We start from the raw sequence: 19727 nt of genomic DNA, 5'->3' as shown, positions 1-19727 counted from the left end.
AAAATTATCCCGCCCAGCAGGGAGTGACGTGTGTGTCTCGGAAGATTTTGTTGCTGTGCTCTGAGTACTCACTCCTCATCTCCTTTGACCGGTTTCCTAACACTCCCCTTGTTCACAACACAGAACATGAGTGTTTTTTTCCTGTCATTTTGACGCTGATAAACGGACAGCGATTCTCAGTGTGAAAATGAGAATGAAGTTTTTTTAAAGACAGGCTGTTTCCCACAGTATGCTGGGAAACAAAATGAAAGGATTTCTGGTCTTGGTGCTATAGGTTGCATAGCCACTCTTTCCTGGATTGAGGCTTTCCAGCAAAGGGGATGGGAAGTAAGGCTGGCCTGCTGGTGTGGACAGAGATTCCAGCAACATACATGACCTGGGGGCACAAGGATTGCTTCTGAAACAAGGATGAGCACACAACCACCTAATAGCCTGGATCAGCTGAGACCATTCTGATTTCAAACACCCAGTCCCCTTGCCTTCCTAAGAACCCCTGTGTTTTCAGACCGAAAACATGTTCTGAATTGCGTTCAGGAAGTGCATTCCCTGTTGAAATTCATCGAGAGTGGGAAAGAGCCAAAGTGGGAAGGAGCATGGGTTGATTGGCACAAAAGGAGGTCTGTTGATAAAGAATGGAAGTAAAGGGGAAATCAGATATTAGCTTTTGCTGTGAGTTAGGACAATTTGAAAGTTGCCTAAAGAGATGCACACCATCTGTGTTGCTGCCGTCCAGTTGGAAGGGAAACTCAGGTTCTTGCCTAATGGCTGAAGCCGTTCACAGAATGTCCCCCACCCCTACCAGCTGCCCACTGCCCCTCCCCCTGTGCAGAATGTCTGGGGGCCTATGTTCCAAACCTATTTACATTCAAATTTTCCCTGCTCCACTTGGACTCAGGAGCATCTGCTGAGCCAGGTCACTCTCTTGGTCCTACCCTTGACTTTTCTCATTGCGGAAACTGCCAGACAGCGGTGGTCAGTGCCCAGCCTGAGGGGATGGCTTCAAATGGAGGTGAGCCTGTAGGGATGGGGGCATTATCCGAGTCTGCCATGCCTCAACTCCTTGGGAATTCAAATTTGACACTGCCCCTGGGGACAGTTGATTGGGCTGATGTTGAGGAGGGAGGGAGCACTGGATGTCCCCAAGGACATCACACCTGGGGATGGCCATGGCACCCTGAGTCTGTGGTTAGGGAGGACGAATCCTTAGAGGTGGACCAAGATGCTTGGGGAAATACACCGTGTAGGGGAAAGGTTGGAGTGGATGGATTGATCCTTTCTAGAGGGAGACAGGTCATGTCATTGTGTGTTTGTAGAGAGTGGTGGGATCGTATTGTGCTGGTGGCCCCAGGAGGATGACAGGCAAGCCTGAGTCCTGTGCCGTGTCTTCAGACACCTGGAAGGTGCCCTTCCATAGTGCTCAGAGGGATTTAGACTGGAGTTTTTTAGATCTTAGGGAGGAGTGGGGAGAAGTGGTCTCAGCCGGAAAACTGTTGGGTGGGTTGACTGTGACAGACCTTGTAGTGACAACCTCTGGGTGGGCGAGCCTGGGGGCTACTGTAACTGCCACAGCCCGGAGCCTCTCAGCTCCCTCCCAGAGCTGGCTTCTCTGTCAGTTCAGGTAGCTGTTGGCTTTGATTTAACAGGGGTGGGGGCAGATTGGGAAGTTCTGGCAACACAGGGCCTGGGCTTCCTGAGTTGTTCTGAATTGCTTGCCGTTTTGTGGAAGCTCAGGTCTTCAGACCCACTTCCTCTTGTCTACTAGCTCATGGCCTGTCCTCTGCACTTTGTGTTACTGTGGAGATGAAGAATTTGCTCCTATTCCATTTATACAGCCTCATGAATGGGGGACAGGTGTGGATTCTTGCTGGTTCTCAGTGGAAGGGTCTGGAAAGGCTGGTTTCTACTCCTTCCTCTACTCCTTGAGTACTCAAGGAGTAGAGGAAGGAGAGTAGCGCACAAATAGGAAGATGGTTCTCTTAATATTATTATTCAAGTTAGGATGTGCGTCCTGAATGATGAGGTGCATGTGCTGTATCCCTTATTCCCCTTGACTAGAGACTGCATGAGGTGCTAGTGAATAGAGATGAGTTCCAGACAACTTTGCCTTCCCTGGCCCGTGGCCCAAGAACCTCTTGTTCTTGGTTGGCCGCTATGTTCAGTTATTGGGAGCCTAAAGGAGAAGGACCAGAGATGGGCTCCTTATCCCACTACCTATTATAACCTGAGCAGCAGCTGTGAAAATCCCTAGACACCTTCCCTGATAGCCCTGCTGCTTACCATTTGCTGGCTGTGTTCTAATCGTGTGCAGCTGTTGCTGGCTGTGCAGTGACACTATCTCAGGGGACTCCACCACTGCCTCTCAGACCTCTCCCTGGGAACAGAGCTTCCTGAGTGGCAGCTGGGACCATCAAGTACTGAGGAAAGGGTGGCCCGAATCTGACCCCTATTTAGCACTTGCTGTTGGTGGTGCCAGGACAATCACTTGTATGCTGGGCATGATGAGTTATGGATTATCTTCAGGGTTCATAGGGCAATGGCTTGGGAAAGATTTCCATCCAGTGGTTTTCTTTTGTTGTGTTTGAGCTAGGAAAGACAGGGGAAAGGCAGATTGAAGAGGAGATGGGGCCATAATATTCGGAAGCTCCTGACTTCCTCTCGGCCTTCTGAGTGCCAAGCATTGCCCTGGGGTAGGCCCCTCACCTGTTGCTGAGCACGCTGAGGACCACCAAGCTGCTGAGAGACTCATCCCTGACCCATGGCTTGGGAGATCCTGTGAGGCTGACAGGGTCTGCCAGGGACACCCCAGGGAGACCCTCGGGCAGCGAAGGCTTAGCTGTTGCTTCTTGGGGGACAGGGGTCAGGGAGTCTTGGTGACCGGGGCCAGGCTCTCTAGTGGAGCGACTCTCCCATGGATGAAGAGAGCATACGATGCACACTGAGGGACACTTGCAAGCTGCACAGTTTCCCTGTCACATGCCCTCAGCTGTTGGGACTCCCCTCTGATTCCCCAGTGACTAGTGTGGACCTGGAGACCCCAGCTCATTCACCTCTTTCCTTTTTCTCCACAGCATACCCAGTGCTGGGACCGGGCGTGACCATGAACCCTGGCACCTCCCTGTCTGTGTTCACGGCTCTGCCCTTCGCCACACCTGCTCCCGGCCTGGCACAGGGGCCACCCCTCATGACTGCAGGGGTTCCTACAGGCGGCCCACTGGTGCTGTCTGCCTTCCCCAGCACATCTCTGGTGGCAGGACAGGATGGTCATTGCCCAAGTGGGGCCGCGGCTTCCAACGGCTTTGTCCAGATGAGGACAGAGGTGGGGCCTGTGAAGGCCCCTCAGGCGCAGACCTTGGTCCTAACTCAGGCCCCCCTCATCTGGCAGGCTCCAGGCACCCTCTGCGGAGGTGTCGTGTGTCCGCCTCCCCTACTCCTGGCAGCTACTCCTGTGGTGCCTGTTATGGCTGCCCAGGTGGTTGGGGGCACCCAGGCCTGTGAGGGAGGCTGGTCCCAGGGCCTTCCTCTTCCACCACCACCACCACCAGCTGCCCAGATGCCCCCCATCGTGTCTCCAGCGAATGCTGGGCCATGCCCACAAGGGGCTCATGGAGAGGGCAGCCTGGCTTCCTCCCAGGCTAAGTCCCCGCCGGACAACTCCTGTAACCCCAAGAGTGTCTATGAGAACTTCCGACTCTGGCAGCACTACAAGCCCCTGGCCCGGAGGCACCTTCCCCAGAGTCCTGACACCGAAGCACTTTCCTGCTTCCTCATGTGAGTGCCCTCGGGGCTCCGGAGCTGTCCTGCAGCTCACACGTAAAGAGGCTGCTGGATGGACAGGAGAGCTTGTTCATCCGCTGTTCAGGGGAGCTTGCAGGGTGGTTGTGAGGGTGACGGGTTGCGCTATGGGAAGGTACCTTTTCAACAACATTAATCTGGCTGCGGCTCAGGACAGACTGTCAGGGGCCTCATCTCAACTGCCCTTCACTGTCCCATGAGTCCAGTCAATCCTTACTTTCAATAATTTTCACAACAATGTTTACAGAAGACCCAGGTCAGAGAGGGTTTCTGGTGTGACGTGAGCTACGGTTTGGGTTTAGGTCTTTGAGTACACACCCCAGTGCCTCCCCTTGAACCCAGTATTGATGACCAAGAGCACATCACATCAGGCTGGGAGGAGGAGCTGCAGGGCCCAGATGGAACCTGGTACATGCCCGCAGTTCTGCCGAGGTCCAGTTAGCACAGCGGTGGTGGAGCCTTCACAGGGGAATGGTCTTGGGCCCCACACTGGGGTCGATGCTGGGCAGGTATTTGCATCTTCACCCTCAATCCCTCCCAGAAAAAGGGACAATGATGCTTCATTCAGGGGATGGTGAAGAGATGACTTGAGCTCACATATGACATGCATAGCACAGTGCCTGGAACATGCTATGACACATTTCATGATAGCAATTATGATTACTGTCCCCATTACTATGATTATCAGGACTAGGCCATCTAGGAGAGAACTCCCCAAAGCCACAGGCTCCAGTGATAGCTCTGAGTGCACCACGAGTCCAGCAGCCCAGGGCCGTGGACTGTGGTGACTGTGAGGCAGCAACTTCAGCATCTGGAAGAGTTTGTGGTTTCATTCCCATTCCCTACCTCTCTCCACACTGCGGTGCCTCTGTGACCCTGTGTTTCCCGCTGATGAGCAAACGAGAGCTTGAGCACATCCACCTTGCAACACACTGGCCATTCCCCTAGGGAAGTTCCCTGCCTGGGGTGTAGGTGAAAGGTGACCCCATCTTCATCCCCAACAATCTCACTGCCCCTGCACCCTGGAACTGGTTGCATTCCCCCTTGGAGCGGAGTCCCGGTGCACTGGGGACCCTGATTCTTGGAGTGGAGCTGCCCCAGGCTCACAGGCCTTTGCCATGTCTCCTGTGGGAATGTGGGAAGCTGTACCTGGCTGCTTGCAGTGGGCTTGGACACGGCTCTGCTTTGGTTCTGGACGTGTGCTCCTGCTCCTCATGCTCCGGGACCCTGAGGCTGCGTCCCCAGGGGCTGCCTTACTCTAGAGTCCCCAGGAAGCTGGTTAAATACTCAGTCCTGCGGCCCTGGAACCTGCACTTTAACCCTCGCTCCCAGGTCATTCTGTGTGCATGCTGTCTCAGTCAGCTCAGGCTCCGCCATAACAAATGCCATAGACTGGGTGCTTTATCAAGACACATTCATGTCTCCCAGTTCCAGAGGCCAGAAGTCCCAGATCAAGGTGACAGCAGATTGGGTGTCTGGTCAGGGTCTTTTTCCTGGCTGGAGAGAGCTGCCTCTGGCTGTGTCCCCTTGTGGCTGAGAGGAAGAGCCCTGGCGTCTCCTCCTGGCCTTATCAGGGCTCCGATTCCATGACTGGGACCCATGCTCATGACCTGCTCTGACCCTGATTGCCTCCAAATACTGACACACTGGCCCTGAGGGCTTCAGCACAGCAATGTTGGGGGCACACGTGTTCCACCCATAGTACTGAGTTCACTTCTCAACACTGAGGACCCGAGGGGCAGTCGGAGAGGCCACTTGGTAGCTTGTGTTGATGTTTGATCTTGCAGTCGTGTCCTGGGGGGCCTGAGGAGCCCACCTGGGGGAGAACAGGACAGGGACATGGCAGGACAGGTGTGGGGAGGACAGGGGCCGGGTGTTGGGACCAGGTGGGCTTGGGATGAATGGTGGGCTTATAGACTGGGACTGACTGCACTGGTTTACAGCCCAGTTCTCCGATCCCTGGCCCGGCGGAAGCCCACCATGAGCCTGGAGGAGGGACTGTGGCGGGCCGTGCGGGAATGGCAGCACACAAGCAACTTTGACCGGATGATCTTCTACGAGATGGCAGAAAAGTGAGTCTGGGGTCCTGGGGGCAGGGCCCGCATGGCAGGGTGAGAGTGAATGACAGAGGCCCGGTGGCCGTGGTGGCTTCTCAGCGTGGAGCATGAGGAGGATATGGACAAACACAAGATGCTCTGGGCCCCTGGCTCCCTCAGGAAGCTGCTCCTACCACCTAGAGTGCTCTGGGGTCTCAGTGCTGCCCTATTGGGAAGCAGCCCTGCCTGGCCTGGGGCCTACCCCTGCCTTGACACTGGAGGTCATGGCGGGAGCAGCCAGCATCGCAGTCCAAAGTGGGTCACCTCCAGCTGTGGGGATGGGGAGAAGGGGTGCTAGTGACTATAGACAAGAGTGGGGTGCAGGCTCCTCACAGCAGTGGCCAGAAGTCGGTTTTCTCCCATCCCAGCCCGACCAGGGAGTTGGGTCGGGGAGACCTATGCCCAGGACACCGTGAGCCCCATCTCTGGCCTGACCGCCTTTGCTCCTGGGCAGTCCTGTCCATGAAGACAGACAGACAGCAGCCTCAGGGGAAAGGGGCCCTGTCCTCTGGGCTCAGCTTTTGCTTCTTCCTGATCATTGGTCTCCCAGGCCTTATGGCCCTGGGTTATCTTTGAGGGGCCCCCAGTCCCAACCTCAGGACTCCTGCATCTGGGCATCATCCCTGACGCCTTCTGCCATCAACCCCACCCCTGGCCAGCTGAAACCTGGAGGAGGGATCCCCTGGGACCCTCCTGGACATCGTGGCCATGACTTGAGTCAGGAAGCCCCGTTGATGCCATGGGCTCTGCAGGGGCCGGGTGAGGGAGGGTGAGCCCAGAACTCTGGGAGCAGCTCCCTCCTGGGACTGGGGGATGGCACCTAGTGAAGGCCTGGACAGTCCACCGGAGGCACTTCCTCCCATCCCTGCCCTCGGCCGCTGCCTGGTCCTGGGGAAAGGGGGTCTGGACCCTCTCAGCACAGCCTGGGCCTCCTTCACCCCCAGGTTCCTGGAGTTTGAGGCTGAGGAGGAGATGCAGATTCAGAAATCGCAACTGATGAAGGGGCCCCAGTGCCTGCCTCCTCCAGCCCCACCGAGGCTTGAACCTCAAGGACTTCCAGCCCCTGAAGTGGACAAGCAGCCAGGTATGGCTTCCCACATTCCCACAGGAGCCATGGCAAAGGTCAAAGGGGCCAAGGGAGGCCACTGTACCCACACCACATGCTTCCCTTCAAGAGGGAGATCTTCTCCCTCCAATAGGACAACTTCCAGGAGCATATGTTGGGTATTGACCTGGTCAAGTTTCCTAGCTTCTCTCCCCCCTCGCCCATCCAAAACTCCACACATGCTCTGCCCAGGAAGCAGGGATGAGCGAGGAGAGTACACAGCATATTGGTGGCTCCGAACTTCCTCCCAAGCGATGCTGTCTCACATGTGCCCCTCCTGCCTCCTCCGGGGGTGCTGTGGTTCAGGTGGTCCTGACCCACCTGGGACCTACTTCACATCCCCAAGCCCTGCCCTCCCCTGTGTGGTGCAGGCAGGAGGAGTGGCCCTCACCACACCCATCCTCCTCCCTCTCTGCCTCAGTGTACCTTCCCAGCAAGGCCGGCCCTAAGGCCCCGACTGCCTGCCTGCCACCACCCAGGCCCCAGAGGCCAGCGGAGACCAAGGCCCGCCTGCCACCACGCAGGCCCCACCGGCGAGCAGAGACCAAGGCCCGCCTGCCACCACCCAGGCCCCAGAGGCCAGCGGAGACCAAGGTCCCCGAGGAGATTCCTCCAGAAGTGGTGCAGGAGTATGTGGACATCATGGAGGAGCTGCTGGGGCCTCCCCTCGGGGCCACAGGGGAGCCCGAGAACCAACGGGAAGAGGGCGAAGTGAAGCAGCCACAGGAAGAGGACTGGACACCCCCAGACCCGGGCCTCCTGAGCTACATTGACAAGCTGTGTTCCCAGAAAGACTTTGTCACCAAGGTGGGCTGGCCTGGAGTGCTGGGGTCTGCAGGATTCCAGGGGGTAGCACTCCCAGGTCCTTAGAATTAAGCTCTGTTCCTTAGTTACTCAGCAGTGCGTGTATTTCCATGGATTTGAGTGTCTGTGGACGTGACTGTGTGTGTCTGTGTGTTGCTGTGTGTTTGTGTCTGTGATTTGTTACCGTGTGTCTTTGTGTGTCTGTGTGGGTGTGAGTGTGGAGTGTGTATGCTAACTGTGTCTGTGTCTTTTCCTGTGCCGTATGTGGGTCTGTTTGTGTGTCTGTGTGTGGTTTGTGTGTCTCTGTCTGTGTGTGCGTATGCTGCCAGGTCTGCGGTCTGTGTCTGTAGCTGGTGGTCGCCATGATATGAGACAGCCCCACGAGGGTGGGGACGAGGTGCTTGCAGCTTTCTGCATCTCTTCTGGGTGTCCTTGGCTCCGGGTTACTCCCTGCCCAGGAAGCTCACGCCTTCTTCCTTCTGTTTCCAGGTGGAGGCCGTCATTCACCCCCGGTTCCTGGAAGAATTGCTTTCCCCAGATCCACAGATGGATTTCTTGGCCCTAAGCCAGGAGCTGGAGCAGGAGGAAGGACTCACCCTTGCCCAGGTACCCCAGGGGCAGGAGGGACCCAGCACACAAGGCCCACCTGATTGTCTAACCCCACCCTGCTGGGGATGCTCGGCGTCTTGGGGAGCCACTCCGGGGTGGGAAGATGCAGGTTCAGAGGGAGTAGGATGGAGAGGAGCCAGGGAGGGGAGTCAGGATGCAAGCTGCAGTGAGGCCCAACAACGGGATGCCCGGCAGAGCCACACCCTCTCTCTTTGACATAAAGCCCAGCTGCCTCAGGCTTCCCTGCCTCCCGCCCAAGTGTCCTGGTCTCCACCACCCTGGGCCCTGCTCACACCCAGGGTAGTGCCAGTAAGTGCCCCCTTTCCTTCCGCAGCTAGTGGAGAAGCGCCTCCTACCCTTGAAGGAGAAAGAGCATGCGAGGGCAGCCCCTAGTCATGGCATGGCCCGGTTGGACTCAAGTTCTTCTAAATATGCAGCTGGCCAAGGAGCAGAGAGAGACGTCCCCGACCCCCAACAAGGGGTTGGCATGGAAACCTGCCCAACCCAGACGGCTGCCCGAGACCCTCAGGGACGAGGCAGAGCCCGCACTGGCATGGCCAGGTCCAAAGACTCTGCTGTGCCTTTAGGATGTCAGGATTCCCCTGGGCTGAGAGCTGCCCGGCCAACCTCTCCTCCCCAGGACCACAGACCCACGTGCCCTGGCCTGGGGACCAAGGACACCTTGGATCTCCCTGGAGGATCTCCTGTCAGGGAGTCACACGGGCTGGCTCAGGGGTCAAGTGAGGAGGAGGAGCTCCCCAGCCTGGCCTTCTTCTTGGGTTCCCAGCATAAGCTGCTGCCCTGGTGGCTACCCCAGAGCCCTGTCCCTGCCTCGGGCCTTCTCAGCCCAGAAAAGTGGGGACCCCAGGGAGCTCTTCAGTCCCCATCTGCTCCGAGAAGAGGCCTCAGCCTAGCAGCCTCTCCTGCCACAAAGTCCAAGAAGCGTCCTCTCTTCAGAAGCCCATCGCCTGCTGAAAAGACACCCCACCCAGGGCCTGGGCTCAGAGTCTCTGGGGAGCAATCCCTGGCTTGGGGGCTGGGTGGTCCCTCACAGTCTCAAAAGAGAAAGGGTGACCCCTTGGTCTCCAGGAAGAAGAAGAAGCGGCATTGTAGCCAACAGGGGCTTCCGGGCAGGTTTTCTGGTGCCAGTCCCCAAGGGTGGGGGTCTGGCAATCCGATGCCCCAAAGAAGTCAAAAGCTTCTTCCTCCCCAGTGCTGATCTTGCTGGGCCTTAGCTTTGGAGGGTAGGGGAGGGAGGGGAGGGGAGGGAGAGGGTGGCTGAATGGGGAGGGCAGAGAGGGAGGGGAGAGGAGGGAGAGGGTGGCTGAAGGGGGGGCAGAGAGGGAGGGGAGAGGAGGGAGAGGGTGGCTGAACGGGAGGGCAGGAAGGGAGGGCCTGGGGGGAAGGGGCTGGGGGGTGGGAAGCAGTGCCTTGGGTGTCTCGTGTGTAAATGTGAATAAATGTAGTTGTGTTGTAAAATGCTCTCAGGGCTGCTGCCTCTGTCCTCGGGGCTGTGCTGCTCCGTGGAGGGTATCTGTGAGGGTGGGCAGAGGAACTGGGAGATGCCAGGCACTGGGAACCCACAGGGGCTGGCCCCACTTTTTCCCCCTGGTGTAGGGAGCCCCTTCAGTTGCTCCAGAGACTGGCAGATGCTGAGGAAGCCCTGATCCCTCCCACTACCCACTCACAAGGCCTGCCTGCGTTAGCGAGGCTTCTTGGAACCTCCCATCATTATCAGTATCCCCGGAAAATCCTGGGATTGGAGAGAGCTGGCTGGCTCTTGTTCTGCTCGGTGGGAGCACTGCCCCTTTGCAGGAGTTAGGAATGTTAAATGAGCCTTGTTTGAAGGGAACGTGGTCCATACTCTGGTGTGTGTGGGTGCCCAGCCAACTTCCTCACCTAAAGGTGAAAGTGACACCCTGGAGCTCCTGTTGGTTACCCCACTGGCTGTTGTCTATCCCACTGTCCTTGTCCTTGTTTTGGCTGAGCCATTCTTAGGAGGCAGAACTTGTGCTTCCTCCACCTCTGTGTCCCACGTGAGCCCTACAATCTGCCCCTAAACGGGCACAGTGGGGCTGACTGGGGGGCTCTGGCAGACTGAACACACGTCGCCCCCCTGCCCCACGCACAGTTCCTGTGTTGAAGCCCTAACCCCCAACGTGATGGTATTTGGAGATGTGACCTTTGGGATATATTCAGGGTTAGAAGAGATCATGAGGGTGGGGCCCTAATGATGGGATTAGGGCCTTGGTAAGAAGCAGAGACCCCAGAGTTCTCTCTCCCTCTGACAAGAGGACACATTGAGAAGGCGGCCATCTGCAAGCCGGGAAGAGAGCCCTCACCAGAATCTCCCCACACTGGGATGCTAACCTTGGACCTCTATTCTCCAGACTGTGACAAATACATTTGTTTTTTTAATATGCGCCACCACCCCCAAGTCTATGGCACTTTGTCCTAGCAGCCCTATGTGACTAGGACAAGAATTTCCTTCCTGACTGGTATCTGGAAACCGTGCATCAGAACCACGGGAAAGAAAGGCTTGGCCCTTTGCGACTGTCAGTGCACCTCTACCCCAAGTGCGGTGTATCACACATGAACCAGGAGAGCCTGGGATGCAGTGAAAGGGAATCTGTAAATACCCATGATGTCATCACATCCACACTTGGGGAAGCCATACAGCTTGCTCACAGCAGGTGCTGGGGGGGTCCTGAGGCTCTCTGTCAACTTGGCCTCCCTGCTTACACACCCAGGTCACTATCTGGGAACCAGTGCGGCTGGAGCTGCCCCAGGCCAGTTTGTCTCCAGAGACGCCTCCGTTCACCACTGGGTGACAGATCCCTGAAGAAGCCATGGCCTCCTGGGAAACTCCATCTGACACCATGAGTAGGGCCAGCCCCCGTTAGTGAGCATGCTGTGCTTTCTGACAGCTGCCAGGATGGACTTGATCCTGGTGGCTGCCCTTTTGTAGCTCACTTGGATTCTAACTTCAGTGTCACATGATGCCCTATGAATGGAACATACAATATGTGTCTTTCATATCTGTCTTCTTTCACTTAGAATAATATTTCTGAGGTCATTCACATTTTTAGTATGTATCATTACATCAAACCTTTTTGTTGCTGAATAATATTCCATTAATGGATATACTAAAATTTATCCATTTATCAGTTAAGAACATTTGGGTTGTTTTCACTTTTTGGCTATTGTGAATTATACTTCTCAGAACATTTGTGTACAAGGTTTTCTGGGGATGTATGTTTCCATTTCTCATGGCTACATACCTAAGAGTGAAATTGATGGGCCATATGGAACCTCTATGTTTAACCATTTCAGAAGGTGCCAGACTGTTTCCAGTGTACATGAACCATTTTATATACCCACTAGCTGTGTGAGGGTCCCAGCGTCTCTCCATATTCCGGCCAACATTTACTATCAACTCTCTTTTTGATAAAGTCATCCTAGTGGTTCTGAAGCTCCATCTCATCATAGTTGCATTTGTGTTTCCATGATGTTGAACCTCTTTCATGTACCTATTTGCCACTTGTATATCTTCTTTGGAGCAATGTTACTCAACAATTAGTAATTTTTAACTGGTTTGTGTTTTGTCATTGAGTTGTAAGAATTCTTTATATATTCCAGATAAAAATGCTTTACAAGATATAATTTGCAGAAATATTCTCCCATTTTATGGGTTGTCCTTTACTTTCTTGATGGTACTCTTTGAGGCACAAATGTTTTTACTTTGGATGAAGTCCATTTTATCTATTTTTTCTTTTGTTACTTGTGGTTTTGATGTCATGTTTAAGAAACCATTAACTAGTCCTAGGTGATGAAATTTATTCCTATGCCTTTTCCATTTTTAAAAACCATCTTAAACACTTTAAAGTGTACAATTTAGTAATGTTATGTGTATTCACATCATTGTGAAATTTAGATCTTTAGAAATATTTTATCTTTCACAACTGAAATTTTGTGCACATTAAATACTAATTTTCCCCCTACTCCCATCCCCAGCCCTGGCGACCACTACTTGATGTTTCTGTGATTTTGACTACCTTAAATACTTCATATGAAGGAAAGTATTTGTCCTTTTGTGATTAGCTTATTTCACTTAGAATAATGTTCTTGAGATTGATCCATGCTCTAACATGTGACATGATTTCCTTCTTTCTGTAGGCTGCTTAGTCTTCCATTGTATGTATATACCATATTTTATCCTTTCATCCACCAACGAACATTTGGATTGGATCTCTTGGCCATTGTGAATAATGCTGCAGCAGGGATTGTACTGAATTTGTAAATTGTTTCAGGTAATATGGACATTTTAACAATATTAAGTCTTCAAATCCACATGCATGGACATGTCTTGGCTTTTATTTATATACTTTTTGTTTTCTTGTAGCATTGTTGTTTTGTAGCTTTTAGCATCCAAGTTGTTTGCCTCCTTGGTTAAGTTTGTTTCTAGGTATTTTGTTCTTTTTCATGCTATTATAAATAAAACTGGTTTTTTTGTTTGTTTGTTTGTGTTCATTTCTATCTTTGTTTTTGTAGTAGAGACAGGATTTCACTATGTTGGCCAGGCTGGTCTCAAACTCCTGGCCTCAAGTGATCTGCCTGCTTCAGCCTCCCAACATGTTGGGATTACAAGTATAAGCTGCCGCACCTGGCCTGAAATTTTCTTCTTAATTTCCTTTCCATATTGGTCATTGCTAATGTATGGAACTGCAATGGATTTTTGTGTGATAATGTTGCATTTTTAACTTCGCTGAAATCATGTATTAGTTCTTACAGGTTTTTTGGTGGAATTTTAGGGTTTTCTACATATAAAACCATACAATCTGTACATAGAAATAATTTTACTTCTTCCTTTCCAGTTGGAATGCCTTTTAGATATCTTTTCCTTGTTTAATTGCTCTGGCCCAGTACTGTGTTGAACAGAAGTGGCAAGAGTGGGCATCCTTGACTTTCTCCTGTACTTTGAGGAATATCTTTGTCTTCCACTAGTAAACATGTTAGTTGTGGGCATTTCATGTAAGGCCTTTATTATGTGGTAGTATTTTCCTTTTATTCCTAGTTTGCTGAGTGTTTTTAGTCATGAAATGGTGTTGAATTTTGTTGAATGTTTTGTCTGAATCATGTGATTTCTGTCTCTCATTATATTAATGTGGTGTGTGACTTATTTTTGTATTTTGAATTATCCTTGCATTCCAAGTATAAATCCAACTTGGTCATGATGTATAATCCTTTTTTTTTTTTTTTTTCTTTGACATGGAGTCTCACTCTGTCACCCAGGCTGGAGTGCAGTGGCGCAATCTCGGCTCACTGCAACATCCACCTCCCAGATTCAAGCGATTCTCCTGCCTCAGCCTCCTGAGTAACTGGGATTACAGACACCTGCCACCACGCCCGGCTAATTTTTGTATTTTTAATAGAGACAGGGTTTCACCATCTTGGCCAGGCTGGTCTTGAATTCCTGACCTCATGATCCACCAACCTCGGCCTCCCAAACTACTGGGATTACAGGCGTGAGACACTGCGCCTGGCCTATAATCCTTTTAATGTGCTGTTTAATTCTGTTCACTAAAGTTTTTTTAGGAATTTTGCATCAATAGTCACCTGATACACTGGTCTTTAGTTTTCTTTTCTTGTGGCTTTGGTTGTGGAATCGAGATAATTTTGTCCTCATATGAGTTTGAGAGCATTTCCTTTCTTTAATTCTTTGGAAGAATTGAGGAAGATTGGTATTGATTCTTTGGTAGAATTTCCCAGGGCTAGGTTTTTCTTTTTCTTTTTTTTTTTTTTTTATTATACTTTAAGTTCTAAGTTCTAGGGTACATGTGCACAACGTGCAGGTTTGTTACATATGTATACATGTGCCATATTGGTGTGCTGCACCCATTAATTCATCATTTACATTAGGTATATCTCCTAATGCTATCCCTTCCCCCTCCCCGCTCCCCACAATAGGACCCGGTGTGTGATGTTCCCCTTCCTGTGTCCAAGTGATCTCATTGTTCAATTCCCACCTATGAGTGAGAACATGCAGTATCATGGAATACTATGCAGCCATAAAAAAGGATGAGTTCGTGTTCTTTGCAGGGACATGGATGCAACTGGAAACCATCATTCTCAGCAAACTATCCCAAGAACAGAAAACCAAACACCGCATGTTCGCACTCATAGGTGGGAACTGAATGATGAGGTCACTTGGACACAGGAAGGGGAACATCACACACCAGGTTTTTCTTTTGGGGAGGTTTTTGATTACTGCTTCAATCTACTTACTAGCTATAGGTCTGTTCAGATTTGTAAAATTTATTTGTGGTTCAGTTTTGGTAGGTTGTATGTTTCTACAAATTTATCTATTTCTTCTAAGTTATTCAATATGTTGGTATTTAAATGTTAGTAGTATTCTCTCATAATTCTTTTTGTTTCTGTGGCATCAGTTGTAATGTCCCTTCTTTCATTTTTAATTTGAGTTATCTTAGTTTTCTTTCTTTTTTTCTTAGGTAGTCCAGTTAAGGGTTTGTAATTTTGTTGATCTTTTAAAACAACTAAATCTTGATTTTGTTGATTTTTTTCTATTACTTTTCTATTCTCTATTTTGTTTATCTATCTGGTCTTTATTATTTCCTTCCTTCTGCTAATTTTTGTTTAGTTTGTTCTTCCTTTTCTAGTTCCTTGAGGTGTTAGGTTATTGATTTGAGCTCTTTCTTCAAGCTTATGCTGCTATAATAAAATACTATAGACTGAGTGTTTTNTGAATGAATTGCTAAACAAAGCAATGCCAAGAACCAAAACAACGCTAGATATCTCAGCCAGAATGAATTCAAAGAAAATGACTGCACATATTTCTTCTTAACATTAGATTCACAGTGGAATCACCTGGGGCAATTTTTTTAAAGAAATGAATGCCTACATATCATGTCCAGATTCTGATTTATTTGTTATTAGATATGGCCTGGACATCACTCTACTCCTGACGTCCCTGCTCAAGAATCAACTTCCGGGAAGAGAGACTGGGACTCACTAATTTTGGTGCTATTCAGTTGAACTATGTCCTTACTGATTTTCCACCTGCTGGTTCTATTCATTATTGATAGAGAGATGTTAACATCTCCAATTATAATAGTGGATGTATCTGTCTGTTCTTGCAATTCTCTCTGTTTTCACCTCATGTGTTTTGACAGCCTGTTACATGCAAACACATTAAGGATTGTTACGTTTACTTGAAAAATTAAACCTTTTGTTACTATGTAATACCCGTTTGTATCCCCCTATAATTGTTCTTTCTCGGAAGTCTTTTTGTTGGAAATTAATATGTTAATCCAGCTTTCTTTTCATTAGTATTATCATGTTATATGTTTTTCGAAGTTAACTCTCAACCTTGTTCACAATGCGCTTCCAGAAATTAATCAACTACATCCCAGGCAGCCAGCTGATTACTCCAGAGAATGTCACCATATCAGGGGTTCAATGTTGTCATCTGCTGCTGGTAGACTGAGCGATCAAGTCGGGCTTGGTGAGTGGAAGTTCATGTTGTTCAATATGTTTTAACACAGGTAGACACACCAGCTGCTGCAGCTGGGACAGGCAGCCCCAGGTGCCAGCATGGGTGCTAGCTCACTATAAGGCTTTGGCTGGACCAGACACACCACAAGCAGGTTCCACAGTGAAGGGGTGGCCTGCCCCTCCACACCTGTGGGTGTTTCTCGTCAGGTGGAACGAGAGACTTGAGAAAAGAAATGGGACACAGAGACAAAGTATAGAGAAAGAAAAACTGGGCCCAGGGGACCGGCGCTCAGCATACAGAGGACCCGCTTGCCAGCACCGGTCTCTGATTTCCCTCAGTATTTATTGATAATTATCTTTACCGTCTTTTAGAAAAAGGGAAGTGGCAGGACAATAGGGCCATAGCAGGGAGAAGGTCAGCAGAAAGACATATGAATAAAGGTCTCTGTGACATGAATAAGTTTAAGGAAAAGTGTTGTGCCTTGATGTGCATATGCAAACATCTCCATAAACATTTTCTGTGCATAAAGAACAGCATTGCTGCTAGCACGTTCCACCTCCAGTCCTAAGACAGTTTTCTCCTATCTCAGTAAATAGAACATACAATCGGGTTTTACACCGAGAGGTTCCATTGCCCAGGGACGGGCAGGAGACAGATGCCTTTCCCTATCTCAACTGCCAAGAAGCCTTCTTTCCTCTTTTGCTAATCCTCCTCAGCACAGACCCTTCACGGGTGTGGGGCTGGGGGACGATCAGGTCTTTCCCTTCCCACGAGGCCATATTTCAGACTATCACATGGGGAGAAACCTTGGACAATACCTAGCTTCCCTAGGCAGAGGCCCCTGTGACCTTCCACAGTGTATGTGTCCCTGGGTACTTAAGATTAAGAGAATGGTGATGACTTTTCACAAGCATACTGTCTTCAGGCACTTGTTTGACAAAGCACACCCTGTACAGCCCAAAATCCATTAAACCTTGAGTCACCACAGCACATGTCTCTTGCAAGGACAGGGTTGGGGGTAGGGTTACAGATTAACAGCATCTCAAATACAGAACAAAATGGAGTCTCTTATGTCTACTTCTTCTATATAGACACAGTAACAGTCTGGTGAGCTCCCAGGTCTGGGTTCCCATAGAGAGAGCCACAGCTCTTTTTTTCTTCTCTCTTCTTGTCATCCAGAACATGGTGAGCAAGGGGTGTGTTTCACCCTTCTTTGTGTTAAAGCATTTTTAGCCCTGTCATTTGGCAGGTCCCAAGTTCTTGTCCTGCCTCCAGGAAGAATGAGGTATACAGACAAGTGGAGGTGAGCAAAGAGGAGCTATATTGAGTAACAGAATAATTCAGAGGATGTCCTGGAGTGGGCACCTCCATTCTGCAGCTGGGCATCCCAACATCTGCATGTCTCAGAAGAGACGTGGCCCTGGAGTGGGTAGCTGCTCTCTGTAGCTGGTCATCCCAATGTCTGCTCAGTTTTGGCTGAGCCTGGGGCTTTTATGGGTCACAGAAAGGAGGAAATGCACACTGATTGGTCCGTGAGAAGCCATGGACGGCCCCAGAAAAGGCATCACAGGTTTACACTCTGGTCCATGGGACTGGCAGCCCAGACCCCAGCCTTCACGCCCATCCTGGCCTGAAGGTAGAGCCTCACCAAGGACCCACCCCCTTCTGTGCAGGAGCCTGTCTGCCTCCTGCTGCCATTCATGGCACCCAGGCTATTTGTGCCAAAGGATGCCTGCAGGCCAGTGCCAAGCTGCCCTCAGCATCTCCTTGGCTTCCCTTCCATGCTCGTCAGTGCCCAGAGCCTGGGCAGGGGCCAAAGGCAACATGGTACTGGTGTGTCAGCACTGCCCCAAGCATGTGCACACCCACCAGACTGTAACAGCACCTGGACCTACCCACAACCATGCTCCAAGATCAGAGCAGGTGTTGAGAGTGGGGAGGAGCCAGGCAATGGGAGCAGAAGATACCTTCAAGTCTGCAAGGGCCTGGGTTTTTTTCCTGTGCCCCCAAGAGTGTAGAGATGCCTGGCTCTGCAGCCGTGGCTTGGGCATCTGTAGCTGCACCTTCAAGGACAGGTCTCCTGCCTGCTCCATGGAGTGGGAGGCCCAGGTCTGCAGCCACTACTTGGGCTGCTGCAACTGTTCCCAGGAAGCTCCAACTCCACCAACTCAGAAGGGGCATGTTTCCCACTTGTCCCCAGCTCCTGGCCATGTTTCACCACTGTAGCCAATGTGATGGCAGTGGCTGCTCCAGATGGGGTGCTGCTGCCATCATTATAACAGTAGATCATTAGACTACAGTGTTTTTTACCAGGTAAAGTAAGGTTTTTATGGTTCACTGAAGACAATCAACCCCTTCATAAACTAGAACCTGAAGACTGATCTTCTGAGAACATCAAAGAAAGACTGTCATTGGCATCCACACTACAGCAAAACTTCAGGACCTTGAACCTTGGGTTCATAATCTCACAACTGAGAAGTCTCCCTTTACACTCTTGGAACTGTACACCCATTAGAACCCTTAAAGAAAAGCTAACCAGTGGGGTTTCTCCCCAGAAGGAGATGGCATCCTTGATGTGAGCAGATTTTCCCAAGATCTCAGATCAAGAGTTCTCTACTATCATGAGACTCTTATCTTTGATTATTTTTCCCTTGCTTATGCTTCTATGAAAAACAGAAGTGAAAGCGTTCTCTTGTGTGCACTTATGGGGTATACTTTTTTTGTGTGAAGGGTTTTGCGGCCAGCTTTATACATGAATAACCTTATACCTTAATAGACAAAAATGAAGGCCCAATGTAGATGAGAAACTTTAATGGTACGTACATGGCCTCATAATCAGAAACAGAACATTGATTTACTCCTCTTAACCCACATCATGGGTTAAGGAGAACATTGCTGGGAGGCTTTCACTCTTCTAAAAGGGCATCATTTGTTAGGTCCTTTTTCCATAGTTTGGAATAGAAGACGCAATGATTAAAAATGCATCCCTCATGATAGGCTCTAAAGCAGATTCTACTGTAAGGCTATGGTTACACGACAAACTGAAAATTCTCTTGTGAAAGTTATGCTAAATAATAGAATTGCTCTAGATTAGTTACTGGCTAAACAAAAGTATCTGTACAGTTGCTGGCATTTATGGCCTATGAAGAAAACATCACATATTATAGAGATTAAGTGGTAGGGGATTAATGAATATACTCCTTAGTTAAGTGAGTAGACTCTTTATATAGCTCATTCTTTGAGCTATTTAATTTTAGGTGGTTTGGTTTATGGGGACCCTGGGTAAGGAGAATACTCCAAACTCTTGATATTATCCTCCTGATAGTCATAATAATCTCCCTGGTGTGCTTTATTCTCTTAAAAGTTTTAAATGTTTGCATGCAGCCATCTCTAGAATGTCAAATGGTCTCTCTTTAACTGGAATGACAAGAGTTGAAAGAAATGCACAACCATGAGGACACCATAACTTACAAGTGACATGCTGAGACCAGAAACCCAAAATGATGGTGACTGAGAGTGGTGCTAAGGCCCTAAGTTTGGTCACTCTCTCACCTAAGTGAGAACCTGACCTAAAAAAAAAGGACTTTTTTAAAGGAAATTATGGGAGGTCATTGTTTTGGACTGAGTTCATGCACTAGGCCCCAACAGACCAAACCAAACCAAACTGGGGTTGCTTGTGCTAAATGTAATGTAATCAAACTGTGTTTGATTATGGAAAACATAGGAAACACATAGATTCTAGAACAGACCAGGTTTTTTTTTTCTTCTGTAAACAGCATGTTCCAGCATAAGGATATACCCTCTACTC

At 50.0% G+C, this 19727-nt stretch overlaps 1 protein-coding gene across 1 annotated transcript; it reads left to right on the top strand.

Annotated features, from left to right (window-relative positions):
* The first annotated feature begins 891 nt into the window (after positions 1-891).
* On the top strand, positions 892-9076 carry LOC112631321 (NUT family member 2D-like). The gene is made up of 7 exons (XM_025396263.1): positions 892-1009; positions 3069-3768; positions 5736-5864; positions 6833-6972; positions 7415-7497; positions 7543-7800; positions 8287-9076. The coding sequence occupies exons 1-7, from the start codon at positions 994-996 to the stop codon at positions 8620-8622; spliced, it is 1662 nt and encodes a 553-aa protein (XP_025252048.1). The 5' UTR covers positions 892-993; the 3' UTR covers positions 8623-9076.
* Positions 9077-19727: the final 10651 nt, after the last annotated feature.

This window comes from Theropithecus gelada, chromosome 9 (genome assembly GCF_003255815.1).
Source record: "Theropithecus gelada isolate Dixy chromosome 9, Tgel_1.0, whole genome shotgun sequence".
Taxonomy (NCBI): domain Eukaryota; kingdom Metazoa; phylum Chordata; class Mammalia; order Primates; family Cercopithecidae; genus Theropithecus; species Theropithecus gelada.
The sequence above is the reverse complement of the archived record's forward strand: the minus strand, read 5'-3'. Positions and strand labels throughout refer to the sequence as shown.

Bases quoted from the DNA above. Each gene is read 5' to 3' on its own strand.
- LOC112631321 (XM_025396263.1), top strand. The intron at 3,769-5,735 runs GTGAGTGCCCTC...ACTGGTTTACAG, and splicing joins GCACTTTCCTGCTTCCTCAT to CCCAGTTCTCCGATCCCTGG. The intron at 5,865-6,832 runs GTGAGTCTGGGG...CTTCACCCCCAG, and splicing joins TTCTACGAGATGGCAGAAAA to GTTCCTGGAGTTTGAGGCTG.